General features: G+C 54.8%; 1 protein-coding gene across 1 annotated transcript in view; it reads right to left on the reverse strand.

The window, feature by feature from the left end:
- CMIP (c-Maf inducing protein) overlaps positions 1-18,266 on the reverse strand; it is a 205,276-nt gene that overhangs the window by 72,289 nt on the left and 114,721 nt on the right. The window contains exon 2 of the mRNA XM_081514173.1: positions 2,696-2,821. Coding sequence (XP_081370299.1) covers positions 2,696-2,821 — 126 coding nt within the window. The remainder of the gene's footprint in view (positions 1-2,695; positions 2,822-18,266) is intronic.

The following is an 18,266-nucleotide window of genomic DNA, read 5'->3' on the forward strand; positions in this document are numbered from 1 at the left end:
GCCCCCAGGCAGGGGATCCCACCGACCAGGAGGAGATCCTGTGTGGGGCGCCTTGCCTGCCACCTCGGGGGCCGCCTCATCACCTCGGGAACTGCAGCCTGGAGCCCAACTCCACGGCACCTCGAGCCTGCTTAGACAACCAGGCGGCCACTTGCGGCCCGTGAACCACAGGAGGGCGAGGAGGAGGGGATGACAAGGGGGAAGCAAGCCGGGAGGGACCCCGGGGACGGCGGGGGCTGCACCCACCTGGCCGCCTCCTCGGCCCGCCCGCCCGCGGCCAGCCCGGCCCGGGGAGCGCTGACGGGAGGCCCCTGAGGGATCAAAGGGACACTCGGGCGACACCCGGCACCCCACATCCTCCAAGCACCCTGCCCCTCTGTCTGCGGATCCCTCCTCGGGGGACGCTGCCCGTTCCAGCCTCAAAGCACTGGGAGATGCCTCTGCCGGGGGCAGGGCGATTGCAAGGCTTCCCTCAGGCCTGCCCGCCTGGGGGGCTCACGGATGCTCCGTCTGCTCGGCCAGCAGACCGGTCCCTCGACCGTCCCCCCACCTCTCGGGAGCTTTCGGCGGCTGCCTGCGGCCCTCAGAACAGCACTGTGGCTCCCTCGCTCGGCTGACATGACCTGTGGGGCCTGGCTGCCTGCAACCCGACAACTCTGGGCTCGCAGGCAGCACTTGCGCTGCCGCCCCCTCCTGTCCACGGCCCCCACACTCTCAGGCTTCGCACCCCCTCTTCCCTCTGCCCACAGTGGGCGTCCCATCCCGGCAGACTCCTACTCACCCCTCAACACCCAACTCTAGTATCACCACCCATGGGGAGCCTTCCCCGGGACCCCCAGGGTGACAGTGAGTCCAAGCCCTCGGGGACAGGCCTAATTTCAGCTGCTACCTCTAGGGGGTTTGTTTGTGGCTCTCTCTCCCCGGAGAGGGGCTGACTCACCTCCCCACCCCACACCCCGCACAAGGGACAGCAGGCTCGGGGCTCTGTGATTCCAAGGGGATCTTCTCAGCCCCCTCCTCTCCGCTTTCCATGGATTCCTAGTATTGCCCTCCTCGCCCCCAGTCTCCTGCCACTGCTCCCCACCAGCCCAAGGGGGCTGGAGCTGACCACTCCCTTCACAGAAGGTACAACCATCACAGAGGGGCAGGAAGGATAGAAAGGAAAGCGCTGCTGGCTGGAGGTGAGGAGAGAAAAGGGGAGGGCGGCTAGGAGAAAACCTGCAGGCCTGTGAGAGATTTAGGAAGAAGACAGACAGGCAGGCGTGCCTCTGGCGTCCTCAGAGGGATGACCGTAAAGGCTGGAGTCTTCCTGAAGGATCATGAGCTGTTACGCTCAGCTTCCGGCACTCGACATTCCTCAGAGGCCAAACCTTGTGCCTCTCGGCTCCAGCATCGTTGAATAATCCAGTGGCCATTTTTGAAACAAGTTTTAGGGAGCATCTCTCTGAGCTCAGAGCAGGGTCTCCCAGAAGTGACAGAGTTAGAAAGAAAACGTTCCTGAAAGAGAGGCCAAGGGAAACCGTTCTCCCAGAGGTGAGAGTCCATTCCCTCTGGACAAGGAGCTCTGACTTGAGTCCCTGCTGGAAACCCAAGGGAGAGCGACAATGGTAGGCCATTGAAAGCTGACGGGGGGTGCTGAGAAAACCCCCCTTGAGTCACGGGGGCGGGACCCCCTGAAATGACAGAGCCACGTGTATGGACTGAAGCACCGTGTCATTAGTTCTGCCTCAGTTCCTTCCTTGGTGGACCCGCCTCTCCCCATCCATGAGGTCCTGGCAGGGCTGTCAAGAGTACACAGCTGCCTGTGCTAAAGGTGGGTGAGGAACCCAGGGCAGGAGTCCCCCGGGGGTGAATCAGATTACAGCCCAGCCAATCAGAATCTTCCAGGAAACTTGATAGGAAGATACTGAAAGGAAAGTGGGCTCTCACATTTTTTAAGGATTACAGACTCCAAGAATGCAGCCTGAGGCTGCCAGACATCCGTCTTTCCCATCACATGGGGAGCCTCTGCCTGACAGTGAAGCCAGCACACAGACGCAAAGCCAGGAAATGGAGAGAGATTACACATTCACGATCACATCTGACTCCTGGGTCCAGCTGTGCCTGAAGTCCACTCTCAGACTGCCCCGTTACGTAATGCAGTTACAGCATCAAACTCTCTTCATGCTTCAGATGATCTGAACAACGTCTGCATCATTTCCAACCTACAGTCCCTGATCAATACACACAAAACACGTACTCTTTCCCAAGGAGAGGGCTCCTACTTCCATCAGGGCCTCAACAGACTAAGATTAACGAAAAGTGAGAAACCTCCTCGCTCACGTACAACAGAAGGCAGTACATCTGTCGCTTACTTGCTTTTTACAGCTTTTTAAAGCCTGTGTCTGTATGCCTTGGTTTCCTCATCTGTAAAATGGGAGACCAGAAAACTGGTTTGGTTTTGTTAGGAGAAACCAAAACACAATGCGGGAAGCTGCTCGGTGGGGACAGGCGCGCAGCGGGAGCCCAGCCTGTGCACACTCCCTCTGTCTTCCCCAGTGAGCCCTGATTTACACCTTTCCTGTACTTGGAGGAAAAAAAAACACTCCAAGTCAAACAATCTTTCCTCTTGGTAGTTGGCCGTCTCCGAGGGTGAGGAGGAGGGCGCTGAGCGGGGACGGAGCAGAAAGTGCTTGTTCATGTTTACATGTCCTACCTGCAGCAGGACAGTTCCCCCAGGAATTGTGAGCTGTAAACAGTACTTCGGGGCGTTCTCCCAGGACAGCAGCTGAACGTCTTCAATGGCGCTGTAGGAGACTGAGTTTTCCATGTACCCAGTTGGCTGCAGCAAGAAAAAAAAAAGGACACACACTGATTATGAGATCAGGCACAATAACCGCCTTGGAAAACATTCTCACTGTAGCAACGAGCACACGGAGCTGGTACAGACACCTGGCCACTCTGGAGACCAAAGGAGTTGGTCTTTCCTGGCCGGCGGCGTTCAGCTGGAGGGAGGGGCCATGGCGGACACCCGCCCACGTGTTTCGGGAGGTGCGGAGTCGGGACTAGACTGGGAGCACCTTGGGGGCGAGGCCTGGGCAGTGCTCCTCCGGGCATCTGTAGGGCCCAGCGTGGCCGGAGCCAGGACCGCTCCACCCCTCACCGTGTCCCAGCCACCACCCTCCCCTGCCCAGGAAGCGGTCACAGCCCCCCGCCCTCTGGACTCCCCTCCTGTCTCCCCCTGCAGATACATGTTTCCCGCTTGGCACTCAGGGCTGCGTTCTGAGTTGGTAAACTCAATCCCTCCACGCCCCTGCTCCCATCTTTCAGGGGCTCCCGGTGACCCAACCACAAACTCCACCCACGGGCCCCCTGCGTCTGGCCTTGCACCTCCTCCAACCCCACCCATCCCCTCTTTCTCCATGCACCCCGACACGGGCCTGTGGACAGCACTCAGCCCGCCCCTTGTCCCCGAAAGGCGGGAGTCACCCCCCACCCCGGCATCTCCTCTTCCATTCTCCAGACCCCAAAACCCACCTGGCCGCACCCCTCCCCGGGTCCTGCATGCTCACTACATCCATCTCAATCACTGTGACCTGTGTGTGCCGTCTGCTTGCTGTCTCCCTCCAGGCCAGGCCATGGCTCTGTGAGATCAAGCCACGTCTGTCTGGGTCCCCACTCTGCCTCCAGGGTCTGGCACACGGCAAGGTCTCAGTGACTTGTGTTGAAAGGGGGCGACTGGTAAGGGTTATCATCAGTCAGTGCCAGGGTGAGGGTGGGGAGAGGGAAATGCACAGTCACTCATGGCTGAGTGAGCTCCTCTGTCACGGAGCGGAGGTTCCAGGCACCCAGAGGCCGTGTCCCTGGCACTCGGGGCCCGGGAAGCCAGACTTCAGCAGCGTCGGAGGCGAGCATGGCCCAGCTGGGAAGGGTGACAGCTAACACCCCCCGCAATCTGACACAGGCCGAGACACCCCAAGCATGCGGCAGGTGCTAGTGCCTTTGACTCTTATGACCGTCCCCAGAGCAGGTGCTGGGCCGCCCCTGCTGCATGGATGAGGAAGCTGCGACTCAGGAGGTCACCTGACTGGCCCAAGGCCGCCTGGCTGCTGGCTCAGGGATCTCCAACCTGATCAGTAAGCTCTGACACAGCAATGTAAAATCTGGGGCCCAGCAAGCAAATTTTACCCTAAGGACTGAGGACCTCCATGAGGCTTTTTCTTTTTTTTTTAAATTAATTTTTTAATTGAAGTATAATGGCTTTACAGTATTGTGTTGGTTTCTGCCCACCAAGTTGTTTATTTTCAATTCCTATATGCCAAAACTGAGACACAGTGGTGGTGGTGGTGGTGGTTTAGGAGCAGAAAAGGGGTGAAGGCTTAAGCTGCCTCAAATTTCCCTGATACGATCAGCTAGCACGGTCAGGCAGGTAGTCAGAGGGACTGATCGATCAACTCATTCATTCACTCACTCTGTCAGTCACCTAACAGACACTTCCTGAGCACCTGTTACCCCCCAGGCCCCGTGCTGGCTGCTGTGGGATCTAGCAGTGAACAAGACAGAAGCCCAGAGGGGCAAAGAGACAACAGACAGACAGACACAAACATCCAGCGACGGGAGAGTGGCAAGTACTGCACCAAAAACCAGGACTGGCTGTGGTGAACCAAGGAACGAGGGAGGGAAAGTGCGTCTCGGCCTGTCCACAGCCAGTGCAAAGGGCCGGAGCGGCCACAAGCTGGGGGTGCTCGCTCAGGGAGGAGTGACAGGGAGCAGGTGAGAAAGGCCGTGGAGAGGTGGGCAGGCTGCACCTGGAGGCACGGGAAGGCCCAGCGGGGTTCCGGGAATGGGTGCCCACGGCGGGAGGGGCAGGGCTGTGGGCAGCTCTCGGAGCGTCACTGGACTGCTGCGTGGAGCGAGTGGGCGGAAGCAGGAACAGCCTGGAGCCTCCTCCTCGGGTCCAGATGAGCCAAGAGGCCGCCCAGACCGTGGCGGGGGTGGGGAGCCAAGTTCACCCGGCCCTTCTCTCCGGCCCATGGCCTACCCCTTGGCACCAACCCAGGCAGCTTCCATGTCCAGCCAAGATGGTCTGCCAATGCATCCCAAAGGCAAACACGTGGGCTCCCCATGGCCCTTCTGCCCTGCTCCACAGCCCTGTGCTGTCACGTTCTCAATATTCTGCATCAATGACTCAGCCCCGACTGCACGTCCTGTCCTGAGAAGACCAGCAGCAGCAGGGGCCTCGGGGATTTGTGTGAACATGCTTGTGCTTCCCGCTGACTGTCTCCGTGCTGGTGTTTTCAGCACAACGCGAGTGGGAACTTTCACCTGCTCTGCTTCACGTGCCTGATGTTTAGGAGGTGATGGGTTTACCTCCTCAATGAAGGAAGATTTTCCTAAGTAAAAAAATGCCCATGCATGTATAACATACTTGGGAAGAGGCTTTGGTTACTAGTTTTACATATTAAGTTAAAAATAAATTAATAAATTAAAGAACTCTCCTTTAGAAAGCAATGGCACCTGGATGCCTGGATGCACTGAAGGTCTTTCTTTTCTTGGCGGCCCACAGCCACCTCTCTGCCTTTTCATGGTCTGGCTGGTTCCTAAACCCCAGCCCATGGTCCCCTTGATGAACAGAGAAGCCAGAGAACACGGGGCTAGGACGCAGTCGCTTTGGCATCTAGAAAATCACCGGGCCACACCCAGCGACGGGTACGGAAACCCATTCGAAAATCCCACAACAGTACGGAGTGTGAGCACATGGGGCAGATCTGATTATCCAAACCAAGCAAACGGCCAGTCTCGCTCATTTGGAATTGCACCTTGGGCACGTGAGCAGAAAGCCTGGACGCTTCTATTTCCCACCACAGCTTCCTGGAGACTGAGATGTGGCGAGGCCCGGCGCCCACCCCCACACCAAGCCCGTGGGAACACGCTCCAGATGACCACGACAGGTGAGACTTAGTATGATGCGGGGGACAGCTGACCACCTGTGCCTGCTTTTTTCATGACCCGGCTGCAGCTGTCTCAAGGTGGCCTTGATCAGAAGTTTCAGCACAAGCATTTTCGGGAAACATTGGATATAAATAAACACATACTATTTTTTTTAAAAAAGCAGATGTATTGCTATTTGAAGTAGTACTGGCAAAAAGCAAAACTTGGAGAATTAATGAGTTTTGTGTTTGAGCCACTTACTTGTGTGTCTTTGTGTAAGTTACTGTACCTCTCTTGATACCATTTCCGCCAATGGTAGAATGAGAATTTATTAGGTAGAATAGAATTTAAAGGGGATCCAATCTGTTACCAGCTCAGCACAGTATCTGGAACACACTGAAAAACTCAGTAAAAATAAACTATTGTGAGAAACACGAAACTTTTTTATCTCCAGGATCCTCCTCCCTTAAAGCCATAATTCTAGTTTAACTGTGAGAAAAAACATCAGACAAACCCCAACCGAGCGACCGTCCTCAAAACACCTGAGCGGTGCTCACCAAATACAAGGTAAGTCTGAGCATCTGCCCCCGCCAAGTCTACGCAGACAAGATGAGTAAATGGACTGGAGCCCCATATGAGATGCTGGGACAGAAAAACGACATTAGGGGAAAACTAAGGAAACCAAAGTGTGAACTTCAGTAACAGCACATCAGTATGAGTTCATTAGCTGTGACAAACGTCTCATGCTTTTCTAAGATGTTAACCGCTGGTGGGGGCAGGGAGAACTTTCCTGGTGGCCCAGTGGTTGCGACTCTGCACTTCCAAGGCAGGGGGCTTATTAGGTTTAATCCCCGGTCAGGGAACTGAAACTCTGCATATCGCACAGCAAGGCCAATCCCACCCCCCGCACACGAAAACACAACTGGGGAAAGGGGGTGTGGGGTATATGGGAGTTCTCTGTATGTCCCTGCAGCTTTGCATCTCAAACTGTCCTGACGTAAAAGGCTCACTAAGAAAAGCAAACCGCTGCTGCTACAGCTACTGCTGACACTATTGTCAGCATCGTGGACAGACCCTGGACGGGAGCCCCTGAGGTCTGCGAGGGGAATGGGCAGATCGGGACTGGAAGCCCCCTGCCCCTCTCCGGATGCAGGTGTGAGCCTGTGCAGACCGAGGACCTCCTTCATCCTGGGTACTTTCACACTGCTGGGACGATTTTACAGAGGACTGATAATTCCCTGGTAATCTGAACACGATGATCAGGGCTACAGTGGAGGAGATTCCTGCATGGGGTAAAGGCTGAGTTAGATAAAAAGGAAAAAAATAAATTCTCTGCTTGAGGGGAGCAACGAAAACCCGCTCTAAGAGGTGTTCTTAAGAGAACATTAAGCAGATTACGAGTTACTGTACCACGCGGCTCCGTTTGTATGACATCCTGGAATACGTGAGAACTATAGCCACGGCTCAGACCAGCGGGGGCCAGCAGGAGGGCGAGGGGACTGGTCCCGAGGGGCACGGAGGAGGGGAGCGGGGGCGCCTCTTGGGGTGATGGAGACAGTCTGTCTCAACGGTGGTGGGGGTTACTTGACTGCACACACTCGTCAAAGCCCACAGATGCGCACACAGAGAGTGGATTTCACCAAATGTAAATTACAACTCAAACCCGACTAAGAAAGGCAACGCATGAACATTCAAGGTAATTTGGGAGATGATGAATAGGATGAAATCTCTCAGATAGAATCGTTATCAAGACCGCTCACGAGCACTTTGGTAGACGCCTGTGTTATTTTTTAACACCTCACTTTTTGGAGGTCCATATATTTCTGTAACTTGCCTTTTCCCACACAATGCTGCAGCATATGCCCACCCCATCTTCAGAGCTACCATTTTAGGAGCTGTTACATATTCGACCCCGCGTGTCTCACTCCAGCCCCCTCCCCCAGACACTGCGGTGGTCCCACTCCGTGCTAACATACACAGCTCCACAATGGGCGCCCTGGGAAGCACGTTTTTCTGCCCCGTGTTTAGGATTACTTCCTTAGGCCAGATTCCCAGAAATGGAATTACTGGGACAAAGGGTAAGAGCATATTTTATGTTGCTGCCAAACTGCTCTCATTAAGGAGAAATTAAGGAGAACTGGGGAGCCCTGGCTAAGACCGGGGGCCTTCACCCCAGGCCACCAGCCTGGCTGGGTTCTGTGGACCCCCCAGGGGCCTGCGATGTAACTGCAAGGCAACGGTGCTGGTATCTCAGAAGGCTGCAGGGGTCCTTCTGTGGGGCAGGCTGGGGGGGAGGTCTTTCCGCAAGCAGGGTCCTCGCTCCTGGGGAAGCCAGGGGACAGGTCGGGGTACCTCTGTCCTTTTGGTTTCAGGGACTGATGAGGGGCCAGGTGGGTGCCCTGGTGTAGACAGACCGGGAAGAGACCATGGTGGCCTCCCCAACGCCGCCCCTCCTCCAGCTGATCACGTAGCACCTGGACCTGCTGGAGGCAGCAGGGTCTGGAGGGACGTCATCGAGGTCCCCAGGGACCCCCAAAGGCCTTCAAAGCTGACATTTCCAAACCCTGTGCCTTCTAGGGTTTCCCGTGAGGCAGGGAGCAGGGTGACCACAGCCCCTCCCCAGCCCCCCAACAGCCTCTGCCCTTGGCCCCTAATGCTGGCAGGATGCCTCCAGCTCTGCCTCCCCCTGCCTTTCTGGGGAACCCCTCCCTCCTGCCCAGGGCTGCCTGCCTGCTGGTTTCCATGGGGATTTCTATAGAGGTGAGTCCGCAGGCCCCCAAGATGAGGCTCTGGGCTGATTCAAGACACAAGAAGGAAAAGGGCCTCTCGCACAAACATTCTCAAAGGCCCTGCATCACCACGGATTGCTCCAAAAAGGTGGATCAGAGAGGAGCCCTCTGGCGTGCAGGGCCTGGCACCCAGGAGGTCACTGGTCAGCTCTGGATGACCGACGCCAAGCAGGCCTTCATCAGTTATGGACGTTTGGTCTCGGGTCTTCCCCAGGAGCTCTGGGCCGCCTGCCTTGGGCCGGCCCACCTCGCCCTGTCCCATCAACCACCCCCACAATAGCCCAGGCCTCCCTGGGGGCCAGGAGGGGTCACCCAGGGGGCCGTGGGATCTTTGGGACAGAAGGAAGAGCCACCAGCCCCTGGTCCCTGCTGCACAGACCTCGACAGAGCAGAGGCTGGGCCGAGAGGGCAGGCCCGGAGTCCGGGGCCGGCAAGGGCTGTTCTCCACGGACTGCACTCCACAGAGACAGTCAGGAGGCCCTTTTGGGCTCATTAATCACGAGTCCAACCATGGCAGCTGCCCCCTTTTATGGCCAAACGGCTCAAGAAGTTTAATAATAGAGCTGAGGGCTGATACTCCACGTTCAGACCCTTCCAGCCTCGGCCACCAGTGTGGGCATGGGAAGCCAGATGGAAATCGGGGCCCCGGGGGTGGCCATGCCACTCTGGGGTGTCTTTGATCGGAGTGGCTGACGGAGGCTCTCGAGGGCCAAACACAAGATTAGCACACGTCCAGCCAGCAGGTGGGCAAACATCCCAAGGATCACAGACGCCCCAGGTGCCTCCTCACTGACTCTTCACGAGGCCCCTGGGAACGGGGTGCAGCTCGCACCCCCATCCAGTAGAGGGGGCCTGGGGCAGCCACGGCGGCTCCGTACAAAGGCCACATCGCTGACTCAGAGGCCCAGTCTGGTCCATGGTGCCACGTCCCCTGACTGTTCCGTGAGACAATGGCCCAGGAGCCCCAAGGTGACCAGAGGATGTAGGAGTGGGCCTCTCGATTAGGGTGGTGCGGGAAGGGGCGTGTGTCACGGGTGCACACAGCTAATGACAGCACAGGGTGATAAGCGTCCTGGTGCAGACGTGAGGTACAAAGGGCAGGCCCGGGGGGAGGAACACTCTGGAACACTGGGGAAGGCTTCCCAGAGGCGACCTTCGACCCGGTGGGCAGGGCAGCGCCAGGCACTCCTGGCAGAGGGAAGGGAGGGTCTGCGGGCCCGCAGTGTACAGACCCCGGTCTCAGGACAGGGCTGGAGGACAAGCACTCCCAAGGAGGCCTGTGACAGGACCCTGAGCGGGGCTCAGCCTTGACTGCCCAGCCCTCTAATTTCTGACATTCTCCCTCTCTCTCCCTTTTTTTTTAAAATGAAGGCAGATCATGTAAACAGCAGAGTGCAAGAAAGAACAAATACTTGACTTCATTTACTTTTGCATAAGCCTAGGCCAAGCCTGCCCAGCTCAAGACAGGCACCATCTGCGACACCTCATGAGGTGGGCCCCCTCGAGCCCTATCCTAGGAGGACTGCCTGGCGGTGTCCGCTCTTCTCGATCTGTTCCAAGAGCTGGGTCCCTGGGTTCCTACAGCTGGAAGCGCACAGCCCACGCGCCCGTGTCCAGCTTCTCCTGCTCAGCATCTTGTCTGTGCAGCATGTGTGCCCACAGCTTCTTCCATCGCACGGCCGTCTTCCTCCCTGCAGAGCCCCGCTGTCTGTGGACCCTTGTCTGTTTCCAGTTTGAGGCTGCCGTGTAGGAAGCTGCTGGGAACATTTCTGCACTTACAGGGGGTTGGGGGGGCAGGGGAACAAGAGCTCCCACTTGGGGAAATACCCGGGAGTGGGGTTGCTCCTGGGCCACTGAGTAAACTGCTTAAAGTCCAAGAACATCGGTGTGTGGGGAGTTCCCGGGAGGTGGGCTGTAAACACCAGCTCCTCTGTAAGGGCCGCTCTTCTCGGGTACCCACGCCTTAAGGAGAACACAATTCCTGAGTCTCTGGGGTGGGATCAGGTGGGGATGGAGCTCAGTTTTCTCAGGAGTCTTTCGCCCGGGGCCTCTGAGACCCGCGGGAGGCAGCACCCTCCTCAAAGCTGGACTCAGAGCCGCCGAGGACGTGGCCGGGCCGCTGAGAAACTTTCTCTGTGGCTCATGTGGCAGAAACGGACGCCTCCCTTCAGGCCCGGTCTCCTCGCCGAGCTCGCACAGACACTGCTCCAGTTGGAAAGGGCGTGTCTACTCAAGACTAGAGTGAGCACCGAGTTAAAAGTAACGCTTTGGGGTTAATGTATTAATTTAGCTCCCAGATCACAGGCCACTATCACGCAGGCCTTTATCTGCTTGCTGTTTCGTATGGAAGGATGTCGGCAGGGACCGGAGGGCACACGGCCATGTCCTCGCAGACGTGCTAGTTGATGGTGCGATTCGGCTAGGGAAAAGCTGTGCTCTCTGACAGCCTGGAAACAGGGTCACCTAGGCTGGGCCCCCCTCCGCCCCGGTGCCTTCCTGGGCACTGTCGTCAGCTGTCTGCGTGCAGCGTGCGCCTGAGGACAGGGACCGGCCACCTCCGCCTGCGCCCTGGTCAAGGGCCGTCTGCGTGCCCGTGCAGGTCGCCTTCCCACTGACTCCTTAGAAGGACCCCCAAGATGGCTGTCACTGTGATCCCATGTTACAGCTAAGAAAACCGAGGCCCAGAAAAGAGAAATCTCTCTTCCTAAGCCATGCTGCCAGGCTTTCCAGGTTGTGCTAGAGGTAAAGAACACGCCTGGCAATGCAGGAGACATAAGAGACCCAGGTTCGATCCCTGAATTGGGAAGATCCCCTGGAGGAGGGCGTGGCAACCCACTCCAGCATTCCTGCCTGGACAGAGGAGCCTGGGGGGCTACAGCCCATGGACTTGCAAAGCATCGGACACGGCTGAAGCGACTTAGCACACACACAAGCCAGGGTGCCAGTTACTAGTGCAGCCCAGACTGGCACTGCAGCCCCTTGGTCTAAATCAGAGGTGGGGAAACATTTTCTGCAAAGGGCCAGAGAGTAAATTCTTTAGGCTTTGTGAGTCACGAGGCCTCTGTCCTAACAACTCAACAGTGCTGCTGAGGTGTGAAAGCAGCCACAGATAGTAGACAAATGACCGTGCCCACGTTCCAATAAAACTTAATTAACAAAGACGGTGGGCGACAGGGGCAGGTGTGGCCTTGGTGCTGTTTCTGACTTAAACCACTCAAGAGCAGTGTAAACAGGTGATGGACAGATGGATGGGAGAGAACGAGTGGACCGTTCTCTCACTTTCTTTCCAGGGTGATGTCAGCACAGAACCTTCACACGTGGAAAACATCTTTCACTTACATTTTATCATCAAGTAGAACTCCAGGCCTGGAGTTCACCCCACTCTCAGCCTCAGGGAGAGAAGCAGCTGGGCTCCTTTTTACGAAGCCTGACAATGCAAAGGCCTTTGCAAGCATCAACGCACTGAGGTGTGCAGCCCCGTTCCTCCCATTTTACGGATGGGCCTGCGAGGTGCCAGGAGGCAAAGTCAGCTGCAGGGGAGCAGTGAAGCCCAGACTGGGGTCCCGACTCATCTAATCCCTGGAATCGCTGCTCTGCCCTGCGACGCTGGTAACAAAGACGACCCTGGAGCAGCTGCCAGCTTGCAGAAAAGGGAAGAGGAGGGAAGAGAGGAAGGGAAGAGGCCTTGAGGATGCAAAGCGTGAGGTGCCACTAGGTTTCCTTTTCTGGAAATCGGCTCTGACACTAGACAGGCCGACCTGGGGCCCTACTTGGGATCTGCTGAAGTCACCGGAGTTGTGCCTGTCAGCACAAGGAACAAGTGGACTAAGGAAAAGCTTTAATTAGACATGAAAACGGAGCATTGTCCGTTTTTTCATTGTCCGTGGCTGGTGCTGGCCCCCAACACATTGCAAGATCGGAAAGGCGGCCGATGACACCCTCAGGAGCGGGGGGTGGGGGTGGCTTGTGGGTACAAGCCTGGCCCATGCCAGGCACGGGCGAGTCTGGTGCAGAGTTCTCTCTGCTGACTGTCATTTCCAGAAGGTGCTGCCCTATGCTAATTACAGCAAGGCGGATGTGGCCCTATTTGGTCAGGGCTGCAAGGCTGGCCTTTCACGTGCCACTCAGGAGTGTGTGTGTCCTTTCGGGGTCCCTGGGAGGGGGGCTGCACCAGGGGCATGGCTGGCAGCTACTCTGGCCCTGAACGTTTTTCAGCTACTGCCGTCTATGACACTCTGTGAGACACAGAATCTGGGAGTGTGATCTGATCTGGGACAAGAAATTGCAAAGGTGAGCAAGTCTTTTCTTGCAAAGAAAGAGGGAGAGAGACAAGAGATCCTACAGGCTGGAGGCTGCGGGGGTTCCGCACCTGTCAGGACAAGTGCGGCTCTGAAGTTTCCACAGTTCAAGGATTCTTTTCTCTCCCCTGGAATCCCAGCACGTGGCTGGCTCTCTCAACAAGAACCGAACACCGCGAGCGAGTACTGTGCACCTACTGTGTGCCAGCAGCCTCACCATGACCGAAGAACACTGACAGTGACCCAGCATCAGCTACCACAGCCCGAGGTATAATAGTCAATATACTAGGCAGACACCGGGACAAATTCATTACACCTTCATGCTTCTGAAATCAGATTAAAATCACCAAAAGATCACTACACACCTACCAGAATGGCTTTAAAAAAAAAAGACACTATCAACACCTCACACACATCAGTATGGCCCCGATCAGACTAAAACCAAAACCCAGAAAATGAACAAGTGTTGGTGAGGATACGAAGAAGTTGGAACTCTTGGGCACGGCTGGTAGGAACAGACAATGCTGCAGCTGCCGTGGAAAACAGTTGGAGGTTTCTCAAAAAATGAAACACAGAACCACCATACGATTCAGCAATTCCACTTCTGGTATATACCCCAAACAACTGGAAAGTAGTTACTCCAACAGGGAACAGATATTTGTACACCAGATTCACAGGGAACTGTATTCAATATCCTGTGATAAACATAATGGAAAAGAGTATGACAAAGAACGTGTGTGTGTGTGTGTGTGTGTGTGTGTGTATAAAACTGAGTCACTTTACTGTACAGCAGAAATTAACACAGCATTGTAAATCAACTATACTTCAATCAATTTTAAAAAATGGATCTAGAAAATTCCAAAAAGCAAACAAAAAAACAAAAAAAAAGGACGGAAATTCGAACACACACTACAACATGTATGAACCTTGAGGACATTATGCCAAGTGAAATAAGATGGTCACAAAAAAGACAAATACCACATGACTCCACTTACACGAGGAATCTAGAGTAGTCGGATTCATAGACAGAAAGACAGTCAGTGGCTGGGGGTGGGGGCGGGTGGTGGGAGTTACTGTTGAATCAGTACGGAGTTTCAGTTCTGCAAGATAAAGAGTTCTGGAGAAGGATGGTGGTGATGGGGGCATGACAGCGTGAATGGACGGATGCCACAGAACTGTATGGCTAAAATGGTCAATTTTACATCATGCGTATTTTACCACCACAACAAAAAATACTGGGGGAAAATGATAACAGTCGTGACAGCGGGATGAGGGAAACCAGTACTGCTAGGGAGAGCAAGAGCAGGTCTCAGCCGTTTGGAAATAACTTGCAGCATTTGTGAAAGCTGACTCTCCCCTACCTTCTGCATTTTGGGACCACCACCCCCAGGTCCCCTAACCGGACTGTCCGCCACACGTCACCATGTCCCCAGTGTCAGAGCAGCACTTCACAGGCACCCATCGATAACGAGTAGCGAAATGAAGGTGTATTCACCCACTGCAAAACTACACAGCCGTGAGAACAGAAGACTACATGTCTGAGCAGCAGGGTGATGAGTTTCACCAGCAGAAGAGTATGCACCATGCCAGTCCACTCACGCAAGGTCCAGACGCTGGCCAAGGACAGGGCAGCGGTCGTGGGGGAGACGGGTGGCTAGACGGGGACTGAGGAGGGTCTCGGGAGTGGTCATCCCCTTGGTCTAAGCCTGGGCACAGTGACAAGGACATGGTCGATGTGCAAATCCACTGAAGCGTAGGCTTAGGATCCGTGTGTTTTTCCATAGGTTTTTTACACAACTCAACAGAAAACGTGTCCTTTGACAGACAGAGTTCCGCTGGACTGATGGTTGCCGATAACAGGCAAAGACCCTGGTGCGGGCTGGCAGGATGACTGTGACATCTCGCCAGGCACACCGCATCATTCGACAGAGAGTGCCCGCGTGTGCCGGGGGACACCAGGGCTGCGGGGAGGTCACGGCGTGTGAGTCCCACCCCTGCCCATCGGCACAGCCCGCAGACTGAAAAACAGCTCTGTCTGTGTACACACTGCACACTGTATTTCCAATGTGGGCAGACACTGTTCCTATGAATACAAATTTGTTGAAAAGCAAGACTGAGTTCGGGCATTTTATAAGCAAAATACATAGGATGTCAAGTGTGTTCAAGTGAAACAAAGCAAGGCGGGAGGGAGGCCGGGCTTTGGCGGGGCCAGTTTCTAAAGAAAGCTCAAGAATACGGAGAGCATCACACGGAGATCCACTGGGATGTGTCGGTTCCCAAGGTGAACCACCCCCAGCCTGAAACAAGACCCCCAGATGGTGACAGAGACCAAGCTAACCAGCTCCTCCTACTAAGGGTCAGAGTTCATGGAGACAGCCCTTTCTAGGGGTCCCGTTGATTGACAATCCTACCTAGAGCCTCTTAAGGAGGTTTAATCCATGAACAGGGAAGTAGAAAGAGAGAGGAGGGTGAAGGGGGGGGTCTGTCTCACGAGATGGACTTGTGTGCTCTTCCTGGTCAGAAAACAAAAGCAATGCAAAGCAACATTTCCATTTTTCCACCTAAACAGAGAGCCGGGGCAGCCAGACGAGGCTCGGGCTGATCGGCGTCTCCAGGGATCAAGAGGCCCCTTCTGTGAGATCCTTAGCTGCCTCTTTCACACGGCAGGCGTCTGAGCTTCTGAGAAGCCGCCAGCCTCCAGGAGGCAGGCAGGGTACAACCTTAGACAAATAAGCACAATCGCTCTCAGGGAAGCATGGCTGGCAGCCACCACCGGTGCCTTGCAAATCAGAAGTGGGAAATCCTTGATTGTTCTGCCTCAGATCCTGCCTGGGGGCTGCAGGCTTCCACCCGATGGTTCTAGGCTGCGTGACAGGCTAGCTGCTTGTGCACAGACCTGCTGACCCTTCTCCAGGGAAGCTGGGCCACAGGGCCAGAACCGTCTCTAAGATGCGTGCAGGCTCTCGCTCACCACCCAGAGGTGGGATCTCGAGGACCATCGCTTAAAAATCTGCTTTTGAAAAACATATGTCCACGTGAACATCTGCACTGCGGTCCTTACAGCAGCTTTCTCTGTCACTGCCAAAACCTGGAAGCAACTCAGATGTCTTTTAGCAGGTGAGTGGATCTGGACTGTGGAATACTAGTCAGCACTAAAAGGAATGAGCTATCAAGCCATGAAAAGACATGGAGGAAGCTTATATGCCTGTTACTGAGGGAAGGAAGCCAATCTGAAAAGGCTGCATACCGTGTAATTCCAACAATCTGACCTTCTGGAAAAGGCAGAAATTTGGAGACAGTGACAAGATCAGTGGTTGCCAGGGGTTGTGGGGAGAAGGGGTGAGGAAGGGATGAATTTTTTAGGGCAGTGAGAAGTGTTTTGTGTGATACTATAGTGGTGGACACACGGCCATTACACATTTGTCCACAGAACGTACAACACCAGGAGGGAACCCAAAGGCAGGCAACGGGCTTTAGGGGGTTGGGGTGATGTCAGTGCAAGTCAGTGATGAATGAACCACCCTGGGCCAGGGTGAGGACCGGGAGGCGGTGGACAGGAGGGGGCACAGGTACACAAGAAAGCTCTGTACCTTCTCCTTGATTTTGCTGTGAACCTAAAACTGCTCTTAAACAAAAAAAAAAAAACAACAAAAAAAAATGAAGACTGAAAAAAACCCAGAATCTGCTTCCCTGGCAGAAGAGGCTGGTCACTTCAGGAAGCCAGGTGATCTGGGATGTGGACTCCAGGGGTCTGGATCCCCGTCAAGGCTCTGCAGCCCACTGGCGGGGCAGCCTTGGGTGGCCAGCTCACCTTCTGTTGCCACTAGGACGGTCACTGGGCCTGTGATGATTACAACGTCTATGTGGACACTCGGGAAGCCAAAGACTGTCTATGCAGTGGCGCTGGGGGTGCAGAAGTCAAGTGGGCTGCTGAGTCCCAGTCCCCACATGTACAGACATGACGCAGGGTAACCACCTCACAATCTGACCCTCAGGCATTCTCCCTACCAAACAAAACCTATCTGTGACGTAATAAACAGAAGCGATAATAAAAATATTTAATAGCCGGGACAGCCTGGGAATGAACGAATTGGAATAGACACCAGCTGGAAGCAGCTGCTCCCGCGTCCAGGTGCAGCCCATGGGACTCTCGCCCATGGTGATGGGTCATGCACAACCCCCTTCTCACCAAGAAAGGACCCTCTCTCTCCGTCTAGCAGCATTCTGGACCATCAGTGTTGCCAAATCCCACGGAATACACTGTACTGAAAACCCCAAACCAACCAACCCTGTAAGTTTGGTCTTGAAGACTGTTCCCTTTTCCCTGGGTCCCAAGGGATGTATGTGAATCCCTAGAATTCAGCCATCGCCCCTCTATGGGTCATCTATCCGCTTGCTTCCTTTACCCAACTTAAAGCACCCACACTGATACCTCCTCATTCACCATCAAGCAACTGCTCCAAGAAAAAGAAAAAAAAAGTCTAGAATTAAGGACCTCTCAGTTGAGTAGGGGAGTCAGACACATCACAGATCATCAGAAATCCATGGGTATGACACCAGCAGAAATGAAGGCATGGGAGTCCTGGGGAAGGTGAACTAACCGATGCAAATACAGGATCATTCAAGAAGCCTTCAGAGATCATGAGCTATTTGACTTGGGTTTTGAAGGGTGAAGAGGAGTTTATCCGGAAGAGATGGGAGACTGAGGGAGATGAGTTGGAAAAAAATATTACGATCCAGATTATGGAGTTCCTTGGATGTCTGGCTATAATTCCAAAGAACAACTGAGGAAGGTGGGATTCGATTCCCCAGCGCAAAAGACAGTGAGGGAACCAACATGCGTGAGCAGACCTTGTAGAGAGTGACTCATTAGGCTGCCCCCAAAGATGGCTGTTGCTATGTGTCTGCAACTAGGCAACCAGGTGAGCCATGAACAAACCATGTCCTTCCGTTATCGACGCTGCTATCATAATAGTCACAAGTCGTCACCTCTACAAGGAAGAGCTGCACAGCAGTCCCAGTAGGTCCTCCCTCTCAGGCATAAAGGACCACGGGGGGACGTCTTGCCCTGTCCATCAAGAGCATTTCTAAGCCTGAGTTACCAAAACAGTGGTGTGAAAGTCACCTTCTACTGCTCAGCACCCTACTTAACACAATAGATTCCAAAATTCGCTGAGGGACCCTGGAAGTCGGAAGGTTAGGTGCGGTGACCCCACTCATCACAAGCAGCTGTTTAGACCCAAGCAAACCCCAAGTCCCTTTTGGATGA

The sequence above is a fragment of the Giraffa tippelskirchi genome, chromosome 7, assembly GCF_054371585.1.
Source record: "Giraffa tippelskirchi isolate mGirTip1 chromosome 7, T2T-mGirTip1v1.2.pri, whole genome shotgun sequence".
NCBI classification, from domain to species: Eukaryota; Metazoa; Chordata; class Mammalia; order Artiodactyla; family Giraffidae; genus Giraffa; species Giraffa tippelskirchi.